The sequence below is a fragment of the Macrotis lagotis genome, chromosome 1 (assembly GCF_037893015.1).
Source record: "Macrotis lagotis isolate mMagLag1 chromosome 1, bilby.v1.9.chrom.fasta, whole genome shotgun sequence".
In the NCBI taxonomy this organism is placed as follows: Eukaryota; Metazoa; Chordata; class Mammalia; order Peramelemorphia; family Peramelidae; genus Macrotis; species Macrotis lagotis.
Genome location: NC_133658.1, coordinates 286,408,275 through 286,427,504, shown reverse-complemented (window position 1 = coordinate 286,427,504; position 19,230 = coordinate 286,408,275). Strand labels below are relative to the sequence as shown.

Genomic DNA, 19,230 nt, shown 5'->3' with positions numbered 1-19,230 from the left:
TCCAGTAGATATCTTAAAATCAGGGCAGCTAGGGTGGCACAGTGGCTAGAGCACCAGCTTTGGAGTCAGGAGGACCTGAGTTCAAATTTGGCCTGAGACATTTAATAATTAAGCAGCTGTATGATACTGAGTACTTAACCCCATTGCCTTGCAAAAACCAAAAGAAAAAAAAGGAAAATACATCTTAAATTCAACATAGCCCAAACTGAACTGTTAATCTTTCCCCCCCTAAATTTCTCCCTCCTCCTAACTTCCTTATTAATGTCAAGGACAACAATAGCCTCCAAGTCCCTCAGGCTCAAAACCTAGGTGTCATCCTTGTCTCCTCATTATTTCTTACATCTCTCCACCATTTCTAATCTCTTGTCAAGATCTGTCATTTTTGTCTTTGCAACATCTCTTGAATATGTCCCCTTCTCTTTTTTTTAAATGCTACCATCCTCATCACCTCCTGCCTGGACTATTTCAATAGCCTTGTAGTAGGTCTACCTGCTTTCTCCACTCTAACCCAGTCTCCATCCAGCCATTAAAGTGATTTTCCTAAAGTTCAGGTCTATGTTACCCCCAGGTGCCATGTCACTTCCTAGTCAATAAACTCCATTGACTCCCTATTGCTTTCAGTATTGAAAACAAAGTCCTCTGTTTGGCATTCAAATCTTTTCATAACCTAGTCTCCTCTTTCTTCACCCCCACTTTACTTGCCAGTCTTTTTTATCCCTCTCTTCCCCACATTTACTTTTTTGAAAAAGTGACACTGGTTTTCTTGCTGTTCTATGAACAAGAACCTCCATCTCTCACAGACTATTCCCCATCCCCCCTCAGCTCTGTCTCCCACCTTCCCAGGCTTCCTTCAAGTTCCAACTAAAAATCCTGACTTAGCCAACCCCTCTTAATTCTAGTACCTTCCTTCTGTGAGTTATTTCCTATTACTCCTGCATAGAATTTGGTTACTTTACTCCCCTATTAAACTATGAGCTCCTTGAGGGTGGGACTGTCTTTTTCCTCCTTTTTTCCCCCTAATGTTTAGCACAGTCCCTGGCCCACCTGATCCTTAATAAATATTTATTGATAGATTCAATCTGTACTCCAATGAAGTACATGAGTCAGGAAAGAGCAGAGGTATCCAAGGAATCAAACCTCTCATCATTTCTTTGTATGTCCTTGAGAGAACTAGCTCATCATACATTCAAGGATGATAGCCAATTCCGTGTGTCTCTGGCACCAACCCCCCCCCACTCCAGAGAAGAGATAATCACTTAATTGGAGACAGGTTTATTCCTAGCACTATGTGAATTATCCCAATCATATCCCTTTACCCAGCAAAAAAAAAAAAATGACTGACTTCACTGAATTAAATGAAAAGGTTAAGGAATGAAAAAATACATAGATATTGTCATATTCTGACAAATATTTATTAAGTATGTATAATGTTAATTGTACTATGCTATCTCCTAAGAGGGAGATACAAAGATATAATCTGAGCTTTCCCTCAAGGGTCTTCAGATAAATTTGGCAGACAAGACAGATCTGAAAAGAATTTTGTTGAAATCATAGAAAATATGAAATACAAAGGAAAGTAAGATTAAGTGGAAATCTTCTAGAAGGCTGGCAATGAACAGGTCCTATGGTAAATGAGAATCTTTTGTAAATGCACAAATCTATAACTGAAAACTTGTTCAATTGTCAAACAGAATCAAACTTAGAAGAGGTGTGTACCTTCTATGAGTCTGGCCTTTGGGTTCTGGAATAAAGCCCTAGTTTAATATCCCCTGGTTCTTCCCTGGGAGGAAGAAAATGAATCCCACTGGGTCAATGGCCCCTGAACCCTGACTTCATTAGTTTTAGGCACTTTGGTAATGTCAGTTCAATTTTTTAAAGTATTTACTAATTGTTTTCTATGGGATCTAAACTTCCATAGCTTCCTTAGGAGGACACAGGAATAGTCCATCCACTAAAGAAAGTTATAATCTGGTTGGTGGAATAACCTTTATGAATAGAAATCAATTGGAATGCATTGATTGAGAATATTTGATATGTTTTGAGTATTTTTGATATTGGAGGAAGCAGTACTTCCCGCCATCCTAATTCTGAGTCTGAAAGTTTCCTCCAAAACATCATCAGAAAGCAGCTTCTTCAATAGACTGGACTTTGTTTTTATTTTTAAGCAGAAAACAACAGGGGGACTGAGGGATATTTCCAGGGTTCAGATAAGAAGAGGTACAGAATGTGTTAAAGTCAGTGGTTGGGAAGTGTGGTCCTTGGCTGACTGGAAATGATTGTAGACTTGTTCCCTTCTTCCTTTCATCAGCCAGTACTTCCACTTCCCAAGCAGTCAATATCAGAGACTTCTAGGGTCAATATATTCCCTTCACTCTCTTGTTGTCTGGATCAAATGGAGATTTCACATGAGCTTGGGCAGGGTAGATGACTCCCATCCTTTCAAGAGCATAGTCACCACTCTTCACGAAGTCCAGGGAGACCTGTCAAGTAGAAAAAGAAGAAGGAATAGGACATGCATCTTCCCCTTTCTCTAAATCTAAGATCCTATGTGCTTTAAAACGGCAGGTTGGGGGCAGCTAGGTGGCACAGTGGATAGAGCACCAGCCCTGGAGTCAGGAAGACCCGAGTTCATATCTGATCTCAGACACTTTTTTTTAAGTTTTTTTTGCAAGGCAAACAGGGTTAAGTGACTTGCCCAAGGCCACACAGCTAGGTAATTATTAAGTGTCTGAGACCGGATTTGAACCCAGATACTCCTGACTCCAAGGCCGGTGCTTTATCCACTATGTCACCTAGCTGCCCTAGGCCTCAGACACTTAATAATTGCCTAGCTGTGTGACCTTGGGCAAATCACTTAACCCCACTGCCTTGCAAAAATAACAAAAACAGAAACAGCAGGTTAACCTAATAATAATAATAATAATTCATAACTCTATGTTGTTTTAAAGTTTACATAGAAATTTCTTCATAACAACTCTATGAGTTAGATTAACAAAAGTACGATTACGCCTATTTAACAAGAGAAGAAATGGAGACTCAGATAAGATAAAAAGTCTCACCCATAGTCCCATGAAGGACCCAAAGAGTGCATCTAGTCCAGTTCCCTCTCAATTTGATGGTTGAGGAAACTGAAGACCATTTTGAATTACAGGATTTAGAATCATAAGGGATCTTAGGGATCCACTAGGCCGCATTTTATGTATAAGAAAAGAGAGTCCCAGAGGGTTGACTTGATTTACCCAAACAGTGCAAGAGATTCAAACTCAGTTCTCTTGACCCTAATATAATATAATGATCATTTCCCTTCAAGTCTTCTGAAGGGCATGTGTCTGTAAGTTCAAAGATCTCTCTTTCACTCTATTACACTGTTGCTCCTGGGGAAAGTATGAATTTTATATCACTGAAGCCAACTCCCTTGGATTTTTGCCTTCACTTCTTTGAGATCTAGAAGAAGTAAGACCAGGCAAAGGTCAAAGAAACAATCTATTTCCCTTCCTTTCCTTCCCTGCTCCCCAATAAATCCAGGCTCCTGAGAAAACAGCAGGAAGAATTTTTTTTAAAGGATGGTTTCAACTGGACGTGGGCAGTTTGTCTGAGAGCAGCTGTGGTCACAGACAACCCAAAGTCAAATTGAGTTCACATCCTAGAGGGGTGGAACGAATGTAGCCAGCGCTAACTAAAATCACTTCCCAGACACCCTGGCCTTTTGCTCTCTCCTCACTGACTAAGCTCTACCTGGCTCTGCTATGAGAGAGTTGGAGAGACCAACCTGTCCCAGAAATAGACAATTCTTATAGAGAAGTAAAAGAGTGCCATGTCCAGACTAGTATGACTGATGAGATGTGACAGCTGGGTTGGCTGCATTTGCTGTATCAGCGAGCCGAACTGTTTGGGCTGATTAGAAATGTGTGTTTCCTCTGTATAGCAATTAAATCCAGGGCTAGAACTACTGGAAGTGTTCTTAACTCTGCAACATAAAGAAACAGTTATAATATTTAGCTGCTCTAATCTTGGCTAAGAAAAAATGGATCTTCACATAATACAAACTTTATAAGTAAGTGGGACCAGTTTACCATAAATTCATGTATGGTTGTGATATGAAAAGCTATATACACATAGGTATTGTGCAAGTAGTCATATACCAACAAACTACAAATGGCTTCTGGGTATCCTAAATGTGGAGGGTTTTGTCTTAGTTAAAAAAGAGATTATCCTTTTAATAGGATTTAGCATTTCATTGAGCCCCTGCTAATCTCTAGTCCTGGTGGTCTATATCAGCTGATAGAGACTATACTTTGGGTTTTGACCCAAGTAAATTCATGATTGACTTAAAATGTGTATTTTATTAATGAATTTTGTCTTTACATCATGAAAATTTTTAGGAAGGAAAAATCTTTCCTCTATTTTAAACAACCCCTTGTGAGAAAGATCAATTAAAGCCAAAAGCATCTGGTATTGTTACCACATCTGATGAGGTATGTAGCACTCTGCCATTGCAGTTTCCAGTCATTCTGATGTGGGTTAAGGGGGAATTTACAATTCATCTTTAAGGATAAATAAAAACTAGAGTCACTTCACTGGAGTCTTATAAAAAAGGAGGTGTCTTTACATTAATTCAAGTGAATTTTTGTGTGCTTTTGTTTTTTGCCTAAGTACATAGAAGGAGAAATATGGTATGGTGAACCACAAGATGAATGAAAAAACTGAAGGGGTGCTCCTCCAGTTTCTACCTGCAATTCTCTTTTCTTCTTTCTATACTTTTCCTATTGGCAATCTCATTCACTTCCACCATTCCTTCTACCCACCTTTCTGCCAATGACTCCAAATCTAAACTCTAGGTCAGACTTCTTCCTACGTCTCAATTTTGAGTCAGGTTCATCATATCTCAAGCTCGTTTATTATTTTTCCCTTTAACTATGTTCTTCTTTTTTTCAATTCACTATTAGTGGCATCACTAATTCCTAAGTCTCCTAAGTTCATCATCTGATATCCAGACTCTGCTCTTTCTTTTCTCTAGTATAGAATTGACCATCATTTTCCATTGATCATGTCTATGTCTTGGTATTTACCGTTTCTTCCCTTCTTCTCCCTCAGGACCTCCATCCTAATAGGGGCTTTTATTAACCACCTGGACTATAACATTACCCATGGAATAGTCCTTTCAGTCTTTTGACTTTTTCTATATTAAACTATTCTTCACATGCTACTAAGATCTATTTTCTTGCCCACAAAATGTCTTTGTCACTCCTCTGCTTAAATGACTCCCTAGTGCCTACCAAGTAGACCAAATGCCTTAATTTATCATTCAAGGTTCTCCTCAATCTGGAACCAGTCTGCTTTTTGCATTTTATTTCACATCACTATCCTGTATATACCACAGTAAAACTGAACTATTCAACATCTCTTACATATATATGCATATATGTGTATGTATACCTATTTGTGTGTATCTGTCTGTCTACCTATCTACTCCCTGATCTATCTCCATTCCTTTGCTCATGATATTCCTTTTCACCTATCCCCAAATGAATTATTACCCACTCATCTACTCTCACAAAAGTATCCCTGATCCCCTTCATGATTCTTCCTTCATATAGCACTTTGTACTTCTTATATACTATCTATATATCATTTTATTAAATACTTATTTTTACAGTAATAATATGCTAGTTCAAGACCCTAAGTTCCATGAAAGCTGGGGAGATGTTTTATCTGAATTTAACATCTCACCCAGTGCTCTCCCCAAACCTAGTAAGCACTTAAGAAACATTTGGTGGATTGAAACAAATGTGAACATAGAAAACTGGAACTGAAAGGGATGTCAGAGATTTCTGACATTTCATAGGTGAGGTAAATGAGGTTAGAGATGGGAAATTACTTACTAAAGTCATGCCATTAGTCAGAAACAGGATTAAATCCTTGTCTAATGTCTAATGCACACCAAATTTTCTGCCAAGGCCCCATTGTGGCTATTCACATTGATTAAATCCACATCCACATCCCTCAAAACAGGTGATTACATACTTCTCAGGACTCAACAGATTTTCTAGTTCTGAAATCCTTCTCAAGTTGCTGAAATAGATTTCCCCAAACATGACTTTCTTCTAATGTTGGCTTTATCCAGGCACTTGACCACATGGGAAGAATTGTGGGGGCAACAAAAAGCCATCAAAGTCAACTTTCCCCACCAAAAACAAAAACTTCTTTCTTTGTGTTTGAAATTAATTATTCTGAGAGGTAAGGTGGCATAGGGGATAGAGAGCTAAAGATCTGGATTCAATGTGACCCTGGATAAGGCCCAACCTCCTAGTACCTCCAGGTATCTCTCTAAAGAGTTTTAGTTGCAGACCTTTTACTCATGGTATTTCATTCTGGAAAAGTTTCCCTGACCTATGCAATCACAGATTTAGACAAGAAAAAAATTTTTCCTTTGGGCTAATATTACATATGACGATGATAAAAAGTAAAGTAATTTATCCAGGGCCCTGTAGTTAGTAAGTGTTGGAGCTGAGATCTGAATCCATTCCTGATGTTCCTCTTTTCCCAATACCATTTTGTTGTTTTCTCTCCTTGGGGTCCTCTTTAAAAAGATAAATCCCTCTAGAAGAGATAATGTATGATTAGTTCATTAAAACCTCAGTGTGAATTATTCTGATTATTTTTCCAGAGCACCTGAGAGCACCAGGGGCCTATGGGCAGAAACAGAAGGTGGGTGGTGAATTAGAAAAAGAGAGGCAAGGCAAACCCCCCTTTAATATCATATAGTGCTAAGGGGGAAGGTTCTGTGCCCCACACCAATTCCTGGGGGTGTGAGTTGGGAAGCTTCCATATGGATTCTATCTAAAAAGTCTGCATTATTGACCTTTACTATTCCTCCCACCCCCACCCCCACATACCCTTCTTACTCTCATTTTTTCCCCTTATGCAGACTTCAATTAGCATGTAAATCAGACTGGGAGTTATCACATCCAACTGAGAGATTAATGTTTCCCATTAATGTCTGCTTAATGAACACTGCCTTTCCGGCAGGAAACATTCTGGGTCTGTGGCAGAGGAAGCCAGAAGAAAGGGAGGATTGGTAAAGGGTGATCAGAGGAGGAGGGCCACCCACTACCCAACCATTGCCTTTCTTCACTATCAATTTGCATAGTTTTCAATTTGGTCTTAAGCTGCTTTGGGTGGAAGGTGAATGACAGAGAGAAAATTTCACATAGTTTTCCTGAAGGACTTCAGGGTTGGCAACCATTCACGGTTTTTGCCATACTTGGGCCAGAAAATCCAAGAAAACAGGAATGTATGTATTTATTTCAGTGTGGACAGGAGTGTCCTTGTAACCTTTGTTCCTGCTGTTTCATTTCTCTGAGTTCCCATCCTTCAATCCCAGATTCAAGATCCTTCAGGCCTTTCCTGATTATTCCATTCTCACAGATATCACTCTTTTCTGAACTCTAACAGCACTTAGTCTCTATCTAGTATAATTTAATTCAATTATATACTAGAATACATGATAGAATTTAGGTTTGAAAGAAATCTTAGACGTACTAAGCAAGTCCCAAGTTCTTTGGGTCAAAGAGAGTCTTTGGTGAACTAGATCAATGGGGTCAACTTCAAATAGAAATAGATGTCTGTGGGCTGCATAATGATTTAGAAAACCAGATATATTATCTATGTTGTATCTTATTTTTATTTATTTTGGTAAACATTTCACAATTATATTTAAACCTGACATCTCTCAAGTGTGATGGCTCTGGAATGGATGACTTTTAAAGACCCAGAGCTCATCATATGTAGTAAAGTATATGGTAGTCCAGTCTAATTAATTTACAGATGAGGAAACTGAGGCCCAAAGCAGTTAATGACTTGTTTGAGGTCACATGTATAGTAAGAAATAGAGCTGAGATTTAAATTCTCACTCCAAATCTTGCCACAGGTGCTGGGGAAGTTAATCCATTAATTTCTGAAACTTCTTTCCTGGGGTTCAGTTGCTTTGATTGGGGTGAAGGGAGTGAAAACCAGCTCAGATCATGTCATCTCGTAGAAGCAGCTAGGTGGTTCAGTGATAGAGTACTGTGGATGGAGTCAGGAACACTATCTTTCTGAGTTCAAATATGACCTCAAACTCTCACCAGCTGTATGACCCTGGGAAGTCACCTCACCCTATTTGCCTCAGTTTCCTCATCTGTAAAATGAGCTGGAGAAGAAAGTGGCAAACCACTTCAGTATCTTTACCAAGAAACTCCCAAAATGAGGTAATGAAGAGTCATACCCTAGTGAAACAACTCAAAAACAACAAAATAGTATCTCATAGACCCTAAACCTCAGACCAGACTTCACCATGCTATATTGAACCACTCTCTCAGGTCATATTATCATCTGCCTGCCTACCCCCTGTAACCCTTTTGTTTTTGGAAAGCTATTGCCAGTTGGACATCATATGCATAATTCCACTTTTCCTATTAACACAGTAATTAACCATATGACCATCCTTCCAATCCCTAGGCTCATGGGGATTCTTTTCTTGAACTTACTTCACAAATGCAATCTCTTTTCGAGTTCTGTCATTTTTACCTTTACAATATCTCTTCTACACATCATCTTCTCTCCAGACTGACTATCCTAGTGCAGATTTTTTATCACTTGATGACCAAACTTTTGTTCTCAGGTCCACTTTAGGCTCTTAAAACTTGAGGATCCAAAAGAATGTTTATAAAAAATTAAAACTGATAAAATTTAAAAATATTAATTCATTACACTAATGATAATAAGCTCATCGAAAGTTGACATAGTTTATTTTAATAAAAATAACTATATTTTTTAAAAAACAAAAATAGTGATAAGAAGAGCATTGTTTTATATAGTTTTACAAATCTTTTAAAATTTTAATATAATAGAAGATAATTAAAATCTTATCTGCTACTGCATTTAATTTGAGGGTTTTTTTTGTTGTTTTTTTTTGCAAGGCAAATGGGGTTAAGTGGCTTGCCCAAGGCCACACAGCAAGGTAATTATCAAGTTTATCATTATTATCATGTTTGAACCCAGGTACTCCTGACTCCAGAGCCGGTGCTTTATCCACTGCTCTACCTAGCTGCCCTACTGCATTTAATTTGTTAAATATGTTTTTTTTGAAGTATAGTAAGAAAATTTGACTTCATATAGAGAAGTGTATTTTATTAGGCAAATAATGTCCTACTGTTTTTAGAAACACAACTTTGACCTTGTGAACCATGACAAAATCAACAGAACCCCCAGGAATTGGTGAACTTGGAGAATTACTGGTCTAGACTATTGCAATAATGTCCTCAATAGCCCCCCCCCCCCATCTCCACTCTTTCTGCACGTCAATCCAGCCTCCACTGAGCATCCAAATAGATTTTACAGAAGAACACATATGACCAAGGCACTATCCCTCCCTTTCCCTTATTCAGTCAATTCCAGTGGCTCCCTATTACTTCCAAGATCAACTTTAAAAGGCTTTACTTAGAATTGTAAGACCTTCATCATCTTGCCCCTTAATCTTTACAGTCTTCTTGTATTTTACTTTCTTCCATGTATACACTTGTATTCCAGCAACACTGGCCTTTGTAGAGCTCCCAGATTTATCCCTTTTCATTGATAATCTGTGCCCAGAATGTTCTCTTTCCTTCCGTCTTGTTTTCCTAATCTCAGCTCAAAATTCACCTTCTGTATGAGATCTTTTCTAGTTCTCCTCAAATCCCCTACTTCCCACAGCTGGTGCCTTCTTCCCTCTGAGATTATTTCCCACCTGCTCTGTATTATATCAGGTAGTTAAATTGTTTTTTTTTTTTTACTGAATGTGAGCTCCTGGAGGACAAGGCCTTTTTTCAGATCCCTAGCATTTTAGTACATGGTAGGTTCTTAATAAATGCTTATCAACTGAATGATCCTAGTTACCACTCCATTTAATATGTTTTTCTCTTTTGTAATGTAAGCTACTTGAGGATAGAGACTGTCTTTGTATTTTTATATCTCTGGTACTTAACACAGAAGTTAAAATAGAAATATTTAATATATGCTTTTGCAATCCTCCATTCACATCATGATTTGACTTGAAACAACTATGAACTTTGTGCATCTGTAAATCTTGGCACTTAATGGTTCATAGATTTAGAGCTGGAAAGTACCTTAGGAGGTCATCTAGTCATTACCTTCTTCATATTTTAAATAACCTTACCCTTTTTCTTATTTTTTTAAGTCATGTTCAACTCTTCATGACCCCATTTGAATTTTCTTGGCAGTGATACTGGAATGAATTGCCATTTCCTTTTCCAGTTCATTTTCTAGATGCGGAAACCCAAGCAAACAGGGTTAAGTGACTTGTCTAGAGTCATACAACTTATAAGTGTTTGAAACTGGATTTAAACTCAGGAAGATGGATCTCTAGTCACTCTTATTTATTGCACCACTTCATTGCCCATGTCTAGCATAGTTGCTGATAAATATAAATTTTAGAATTGGAAGAGACTTTAGAAAGAAATCTGATTCAACCTCCACATTTTGAAGGACTTTCCCCTTCTCTTATTTCTAGAGCAGTAACTAATAAGATGAATAAGGCTTTTGCCAGGATGCTGACATCTAGCTGAGCATTTTTCCTCTTTGGTGAGGACTGCTTTCTCCCTGCAGTTACTACCTATCCTGTAATTCACTTGCAATGAATAAAGGAGTACACCCCCTAGCTGCTGCCCCAGATCCTCTATCATGATACTCCTACCCCACCTTTTCTCCCCAATACTCAGAGGAGCAAGAGCCAGGACTCTTGGTGGGGGGGGGCTGATTATTTCCTCCTGGTATGACCATACCTGTCCACTGCACTGCCATTCAGCAACTTGTTCTCAACCAGAACCAAAGAGGAGCTATGGTCAGGGCTGTCACTTTCTCTCCCAACTTGGTTTGAATTAGTCAAAGTGTTTCTAGCTCCTCTTCCCACAACAATCAGCATACATTTAACACAGTCACACATTTAATGAATATGGACTGATGAACTAATTGATTCCTACAAAATTTCTTTCCTTAGCTGTCATGCTTCTGCTCCACGAGCCAAAGTAGAGGACTTGAAACGATAGCTCAAATTCTAGGTTTAAGGAAAGGAAAATGAGGTTCATTAATTGAATATCCTATAACCAAAGCACAAAATAGTAGGCACTTAATAAAATCTTGTTGATTGACAAAGTTCCTTTCAACTGTGTATAGCTTTACAGACTTTCACACTTATAACCTCATTTGAGTAATCATTAAGCATTTACTAAATACCTGTTCTGTGTTAACTCTCCATTTCTACACTAAGAGTCCTTCTAAGGAATGTTTGGATCCCAAGCATCTAGCACACAATGGTTCCTTATTAAATGATTTTTCATTCACTGAGAGAGTGGTGATGGAGGTTGTGAAAAGACTCTGGACTTGGAGTCACAGGAAACTTGTATTCAGATTCCAGTCCTGGTCATTAAATATGAGATTGGGAGCATTTCTCTTGAGACAGCTAAATGACATGGTGGATAGAGAGCTGGGACTGAAGTCAGGAAGATCTAAATTCAAATTCAGCCTCAGATGCTTACTAACTGTGAGACCATAGGCAAGTCACTTAACACTATTTGTCTTAGTTTTTTCATCTGAAAAATGAACTGGAGATGGAAATGGCAAACCACTATAGTATCTTTGCCAACCAAACCCCAAATGAGATCATGAAGAGTCAAACACAACTGAAAAACTGGAAGATAATTTCACTTAGCCTTTTTTGAGCTCAGTTTCTCCACCTGTAAAATGGGGATAATAATAATTGAAGAATTTACTTCAAAAGGTTGTTGAAAGGAATAAATGAAATTATATGAGTCAAGTGTTTTTGTAAACTCCAAAGTATAGCATATAGATGATAGCTATTGTTGCTATTGGCAAGGTGACTAGGCATAGTGAAGAAAAGGCTGACCCCAGAATCAGAAGAATAGATAAAAAAAATATAAGAGCTCTTAAGTTGCTCCAGGGAATTCTCTAAGACTAAATTACAAATTCATTGCCAATCTACATGGATGGAGGAACTCCTCATTGAGAGTCCTCCACCTTGAAGAACACACAAATATGAACCCAAACAACACAAACTTTGCAAGTTTTCATTATTACTATTATTATAATTAAGATAGCATAGTAGATAGAACTAATGCTTTGTCCTTCCTTCATTCTCAAAGAAGACCATGACATCAGGAAGGTGATATTATGACAAGTATGTGAATTGGATTTGAGTGAGGGGGTGCTGTGCTAAGTCACCAACCTCCAGAGCCATCTGAAACCAGAGACCAGATATGAATTAGGATGACTGGAGATGGCTCTGGATATGAGGCAATCAGGGTTAAGTGACTTGCCCAAAGTCACACAGCTAGTAAGTGGCAAAAGTCCGAGGATTCAAACTCAGGTCCTCCTAACTCTAAGGTCAGTGCTCTATCTAGCTGCCCCTAGAATATAGAGAAGGAGCTTCAGAACCAGAAAGATCTGGGGTCATGTCTTGTTGCTGACACAATCTGACTTTGTGAGTCTGTGTAAGTCACTTAATTTACCTTTCAGTATTCCAGGCAACTCTCTCAAACTCTAAATGTTACAGAATTAGGTACTGACTTTCATGTGTCAAGGCAGATCCCTCACCTGAGTTCCTATACAATTGAAATCACAGGTTTAGTCCCTATCCTTGTCTAATTAAATTAAGAATCTATAAGCCTGTGTCAGGAAGTTAACTTTCCCTCTTAGAATCAAGAAGGACATTTCCTAATCAACTGCTTGCCATCTTACCTTAGTTGCATTGATTTTGTTTGTGTAGAAAAGCTTTGGGGGGGAATTTGGAAGGTTCAATTGTCCCTTCCAAAAAGTTTAAACTGAGAGCTTTTCCTTTCAATTAATTTTCCTACAGAAAGTACAAGTATTGAAATTCATTCCATTGGCCTCAGAGCTTTTTCAAAGCACTGTAATTGGTGCTCAGATTATTTGTTATCGATGATGAGGATAATGATAGTGTTTCTCACTCTGAGAAGCATTTTCAAAGGGAAAGGCAGACCCACTCTTTTTCCTTTTTTATGTTGCTAGTCTCCCCAACTATATGGATTTAGGCAATGCTTCAAGTGCAAGGTTATCAGTGGCTGTAGAGCAATTAATTTGGCAGCACTGTGGAGGATGAACTAGAGAAGGAAGACTGCAGATCTGGAGACCAATGAGGAAGGTGTTACAAGAGAGGTGATGAGAGCAGGAACTAGAATAGCAGCTCTGTGTATGAAAAGAAGAGAGCAAGGAGAGATGTATGGCTCAAAAATCAACTTGACTTAGAAACTGATTAGTTGAGATAAGTGAGGAATAGGGAAGAGTTAAAGAGAAACCTGAAGTTTAAACCTGAATGATTATCCTCAAAAATAAGGAATGGGTAGGTTCAGAGAAGAAGGTATTGAGTCATTTTGAATCTCAAATTTTGTGATTTCTACAGCATGTGTATATGTTTAGAAGGCAGCTGACAATGTGAGTGGAATTCAAGAGAAAGTTTAAGACTAGACATATTCAGATTTGCAAGGTGCAATATTTGAACCCATGGAATAGATGAAATCATCAAGAAAGAAATTATAAGAAGTGAAGAGAAGAAGGATAGAACCCTGGAAGAAACCCATCTTAAGCAAGCATATTAATTCATGTTAAGACAGATGAAGAGATTGAAAGAGACTGAAAGATACTGAAAAGTAACCGTTATACACAATGAGAACCAGAATATATTAGTTTCATGCATGTGGAGAAAGGAGAGAATATAAAAGAGGAGGGAGTGGTCAACAGCATTAAAAAGTACTGAGAGGTAAAACTCAGAGGCTGATAACTGAGAAAAGGCTATCATATTTAGAAATGAAGAGATCCTTGATAGTCTGGGGAAGGTGATGGGGTCCAAAGTCAGAGGTTAAACGAGTGGGTGATGAAGAAATGAAGAATCAGAGGCAGTAAGTAGAGATAATTCTTTCTAGCAGTGTGGGAGTGAAAAAAAAGGCAAGATAAGGGATAATTTGAAGAGATATGAAACTCAAGTGAATGATTAGCTAAGGATGGGATGTTTGAAAGTAATTAAGAAAGACAAATAGGTCAGAAGAGATTAAAGGAGGAAGAATAGATGCACAAACTCTTAGAAAAGAAGGGAGGGCATAGGGAGAAAGAGGACACAGGGAAAGCCAAGGCCACCTGTTCCTCGGATGCAGAAGTAAATAAAGCTCTATTTCTAAGATACAGAGGTATGCTAAAGTATGCACTGAGTACTGAAAAAGCATGCAAAGAGTACTGAAGGCTTTAGGCATAGGACGTAAGGCTATCTTCTGAAGGTAGGGAAAAGCTTGTGGAGAGAAGTTTTGAGGAACAGCATCAAAGAGGAATAAAACAGAGAAGCATAAATTTCTTAAGCAGCAGTGAGGACCCAGTTCAGATTAGATAATGTGAATTTACAGTGAATCTAGATGGCACAGATGGAACTCAGTAATTTAATCAACAAGGAGGACAGTGGGGATAATCTGGAGTAGAGAATTGGCTAGGTGTAAATGGTGGTAAGCCAACAAGTGAGGGAGTCAAAGACAAAACTTTTAATTCTACCATAGGTAGAAGCTGTGAAGGGAAAAAAGTAAAGTCAGAGTAATGTTGATGGATTAAGAAAACAGAGAAGTATGCAAAGAGTGGAGATAATAATGATCAATAGGAATTGAAATGCTCTGCACAAAATTAATGCATCTTGTATAAGAAAACAAGCAAGTAAATGAAGAAAACAGTTTTTGTCAAATTTCTCAGATAAAGATTTGATATCCAGGATAGTAGATCAGATCAAAAACTATTTCCCCAATAGATACAGCATCAAAAGATGTGAACAAGCAGTTCTAAAAGAATCTAAAACATTAATGACTATATGAAATAACCCAAGAAAAATGCAAATCAAAATTGCTCTGGCATATAGTAAACACTTAAATATTTTGTTAAATTGAAAGAACATCCATCCATCCATCCATCCATCCATCCATCCATCCATCCATCCATCCATCCATTCAGCCAAGCAAGCTAGCAGTCAGCTAACCAATATTTATTAAAGCCTTTATATGTAGACCACAGAGTAGATGGGAGACAGGTAAAGTTAGGAGGTAGAACAAAAGTCTGCTTCTGTGTATGTGTGAGAGAGAGAGAGTGTGTGTGTGTGTGTGTGTGTGAGTGTATGTATGTATATATGCATGTATGTATGTATGTGTTGAAAGGATTTAGGATGATTGAGAGAAGGATGTTTTTATAATAGAAGTTCGGAGTAGTGGTTAAGATATTTGAAGGAACTGGTTTGGGTTTGGGTCACTGGTTGCCCTAGTCTTATTCTTTGAGTAAAAAGAATGGGATGGCATTTCAAAATCTCATTCTTTCTGGGTTAGGAAAAAATAGTTGTTATCCTCTGGCTCTGTCCTCAACTCTGACTAACATAAACTCTGTGCTTCAAAAATCAGTCTCTTAAAAGAAAAAATACAAAGAAACAACAGCCAACTCAGCCTGGAGATACAGTTTACATGAGTCACTCATGTCACTGCACCAGCTTTCCATCTTGATCTGCCTCTTCTCTCCCTTCCTCCTTCCAGCCGAGGCCTCTGCTCAGGGCCTTATCCATCATCACACCCTGTCAGAAATGTCTTCCCCCCCAGTTTTTCCATAGCTGGAGCCCAGGCCCTCCGGGGAGTTGGTGGTATGAAGTGGAGTGCCAAGGACTTGGTTGGGCATGGGAGGCTTCCAGCTCTTTTCTTCTTTGCCTTCCCTGTAGGTCTCACAGTCCTTTCTGGCTTATAGCAGAAGAAGGTTTGGAGGAAAAACAACTCTTCCCTTTTGTTATCCTTCTGCGACAAAATGCTATTCTTTGATACCATTCTGCAATTTTCTTATATACGGTATTTGGATTCACAGCTTAAGTTGAGCTACCCCCCCTCCCCAAGAACTCACCGGACCTTCCTCTGGATTCTGGATGTACCCATAGGCAATGGTTTTATTGATAGTGAAGCCAAAGTCTGCCCTCCGAATGTGGCCAACTACTTTTTCATTTCTCCAGATGGCTTCCAGGCCAAACATGGGCACCTTTCTGTAAGAAAAAAAGAAAAAGAAAAAATACCACTCAAATATTATATAATGGGCTGGGCTACGTTACAAGGGTAAATAAGTCCTATTCTCTTCTCTCAGGGACTCAAGTGTAAAGAACTTAAGTAGAAGAGATACTATAAATAGGGCAGAGTATGATGCAAAGGACTATGAGGTTTAGAATATCTAACAGGGGGAATTCTGGAAGAAGGGGTTTCAAGGAGGAGATAGCCTTTGAGTTGACTCTTGAAGTATAACTGGGATTTCAATAGATAAAGATGAAGAGGAGAGGAAGCATCAAAGATCATCAATCAAGTAACAAACAATCATTTATTAAGGGCTAACAATGTGCCAAGCACTATGCTAGGTGATAAAAGTAAAAAAGAAAAAATAAAACTGTTACTGCCCTCAAGGAACTTATATTCTTTTGGAGGTGACAATGTAAGTATAAATGAAGGTGGTGAAATATATATAAAATGAATATGAAGTCAATTTTGAAGGGAGACACTGGCCACTGGGAGGATAAAAAAAGGCTGTTCCTGATATTGCTTAGATAGAATTTTGAAGAGAAAAATAAATTTTAAGAGAGAAAAGGGAAGTACATTCCAGGCATGGCAGATGGCCAATACAAATTTGTAAGGATATATGTATGTATGTATGTGGTAAACTTTTTTCACATAAATAAAAATTTCTGTCTATATTTATGTATTGCATACATGCCTATATGGGTACATGAGTCACTCATGTCACTGCACCAGCTTTCCAGCACTTATGCATATTTGTGTATATATACATTCAGTATATATGCATACCATGTATTGTATGTGTGTGACTGTGTGTAGACTTGGATTAGGTTGTAGTCTATGATTTCTAAGTTTCCCTCCATTGGGAGCCTGAGCATTCACCTATAATTTCAAAGTTCCTTTCTAAGGCTTTATAATATCTGTGAGAACCATCCTCTGGATTCAGTGAATCTGGACAGTGCACAGCGGCCTTGCCTCTTTCTAGTACTTATTGGAACACTCAGTTATAATATGACCTCAAGGTCCTCCTACCAACTGGGTCTTGGTTTCCCCATCTGAAGACAAGCCCTGACCTCCCTAACTCATAAATAGATAATAGACATGGAAAGGTATTAAAGTTATATAAAAATTGGAGGCATTCTTTTCTGTCTAGTAGCCTTGCATCCCTGAAAAGTGAAGTGAAAACAGTGGGCATTTGTTTCATCTTTTTAAAATCAAGTACCTTGAAAATATACCCATGGGGCAGAAAGTTGTTTTTCTCTTTTGTTTCAAAGTGGATTTCTGAATGTCAAGGTTGCATATCCAGTGAAGTTTTCTTGCTGAGCACAGCCCTTGACTAAGATCTTGTCTCTGAGTAGTGGAGGACCCTGTTTTCTCAGCTCCAGCCCCAAGCAAGAGTTTTGCAAATAGGAGTAGGAAGAAACAGACCAGGAAAGGGAAGGAGGAGGTTAAGGAGAAGGAAAAAAAAGAGGAGGGAAAGAAGGAAAGGAAAAGGAGGAGAAAAAAAGAGGAAGAGGAAAGGGGGGAGGAGGAGGAGGAAGAAAAGGAGGAAGAGATGGAAGAGGAGTCAAAATCAAGCTAAAGGACATGAAAACAGAAGATCACCTAAAGAAATTCTGAGGGAAGATGTCAAACCACAGATTCCTTCCTTCCTTCCTTCCTTCCTTCCTTCCTTCCTTCCTTTTTTCCTTCCTTTTTCTTCCTTACCTCTTTTTTCTTAATTCTGGCTGAAATTTTAGTTCTCTGAAAAAATGTACATTGCTCTTAGTTCTATCCTTTGGGGTCAAGCCAAACAACACCTATCACAATAGTTAGCATTGATATGGTCCTTTAAGGTTGGCAAAGCAATTTGTACATGTCAACCTTGCATTTGATTCTCCGAACTACCCTGAGAAATAGGTACTACTTTATTCCCATTTTGAAGATGAATAAATGGAAACTGAGAGGGGTTAGGTGATTTCGCCCAGCTAATAAGAGTCTCTGGCAAGATTGGAACTTAGGCCTTCCTGATTCCAGGACATTGTGCTATACTTTAACAAATCCCCATGCTTTCATGTAACACCCCTTCTATTGCTTAAAAGCAGCTATCAAGTCTTTTCTAAATATTTTCTTCTCCTAGAAAAACAGCCCCAGCTTCTTCAAATGTGGTATATTCTCCAAAGCTTATCTCACTTACTTTCTTCTGTATAAAATCCAGTATATTTCTATCCGTATTACATAGGTGGCCCCAAATTGAACACAAAATATCCCAGATGTAATAGTACCAAGATAGAATACAGCAATGCTATTGCTTTCTTTAAGCTGAAAAGCAATGTAAATAGTCCTCTGGACAAGGAGTCAGGAAGATCTAAGTTCAAATCCTGCTTTAGACTCTTATTAGATTAATTAATCTAGTTATAATTTGATAATTTAAAATTATTTGAACTCTTTAGGTTTCAGTTTCTTTGGCTATAAAATGAGGGAATTAGACTCAAGATACTAAAGTTCCTCTTCTAGTTTCAATGATTCGCCTATTCACTTTGGGGCTGCAATATCACACAACTGATTCCTATAGAATTTGCCATCTACCAGTCCTCCCAACCTCTTTAAAGGAGCTACTGTCTCACCATGGATAGCTCTTCAAGGCACCAGACAGAAAGAAGAAGTTAAGGAATATATGAAGTCAATGAAACACACTTTCCCACTTGCCTTGTTCTTGGTCTTGACCTTTCCTTGGAGAAGAGTGGTAGTTATGTAAGGGGCAAATGGAGTGTCTTAGTTTTCCAAATCAAGAGAGTCTGGAAGTATTATTCTAGTTTTGAAAACATTGATTAAAATTATCCCCATTCATTACCACCCACAAAGGTGGAGATAAAAACAAACAGAATCAAAATACATTTGAATCTCTTGGCAAAAATCGTTATTTCCCAGCATAGGTTGTTATTATACTTCAAATCAATTCAACACATATTTATAAAATATCTGGTGTGTGATATCCAGAGTTTTGGTAAGACACAATCCTACTTGTTCTCATAGAACATACAGTCTAATAAGTATGCTTAATATATATTCTATGCCAAAAGCTATAATATAAAATAATATATTAAAAAACAGAAAACAA

At 38.2% G+C, this 19,230-nt stretch overlaps 1 protein-coding gene across 7 annotated transcripts in view; it reads right to left on the bottom strand.

Annotated features, from left to right (window-relative positions):
* Window positions 1-1,405: 1,405 nt before the first annotated feature.
* The window catches only part of SARDH (sarcosine dehydrogenase), a 142,891-nt gene continuing 125,066 nt past the window's right edge, over window positions 1,406-19,230 (bottom strand). For 5 of the 7 annotated variants that reach the window (XM_074210762.1, XM_074210760.1, XM_074210763.1 and 2 more), the window contains 2 exons: window positions 15,976-16,111; window positions 1,407-2,480 (listed from right to left, as the gene is read on the bottom strand). In XM_074210762.1, the coding sequence (XP_074066863.1) occupies window positions 2,355-2,480; window positions 15,976-16,111 (262 nt within the window). In that variant the 3' untranslated portion in view covers window positions 1,407-2,354. Of the gene's footprint in view, window positions 2,481-15,975; window positions 16,112-19,230 lie in introns of all 7 variants that reach the window. The other 2 variants (XM_074210765.1, XM_074210766.1) reach the window with 1 other exon arrangement.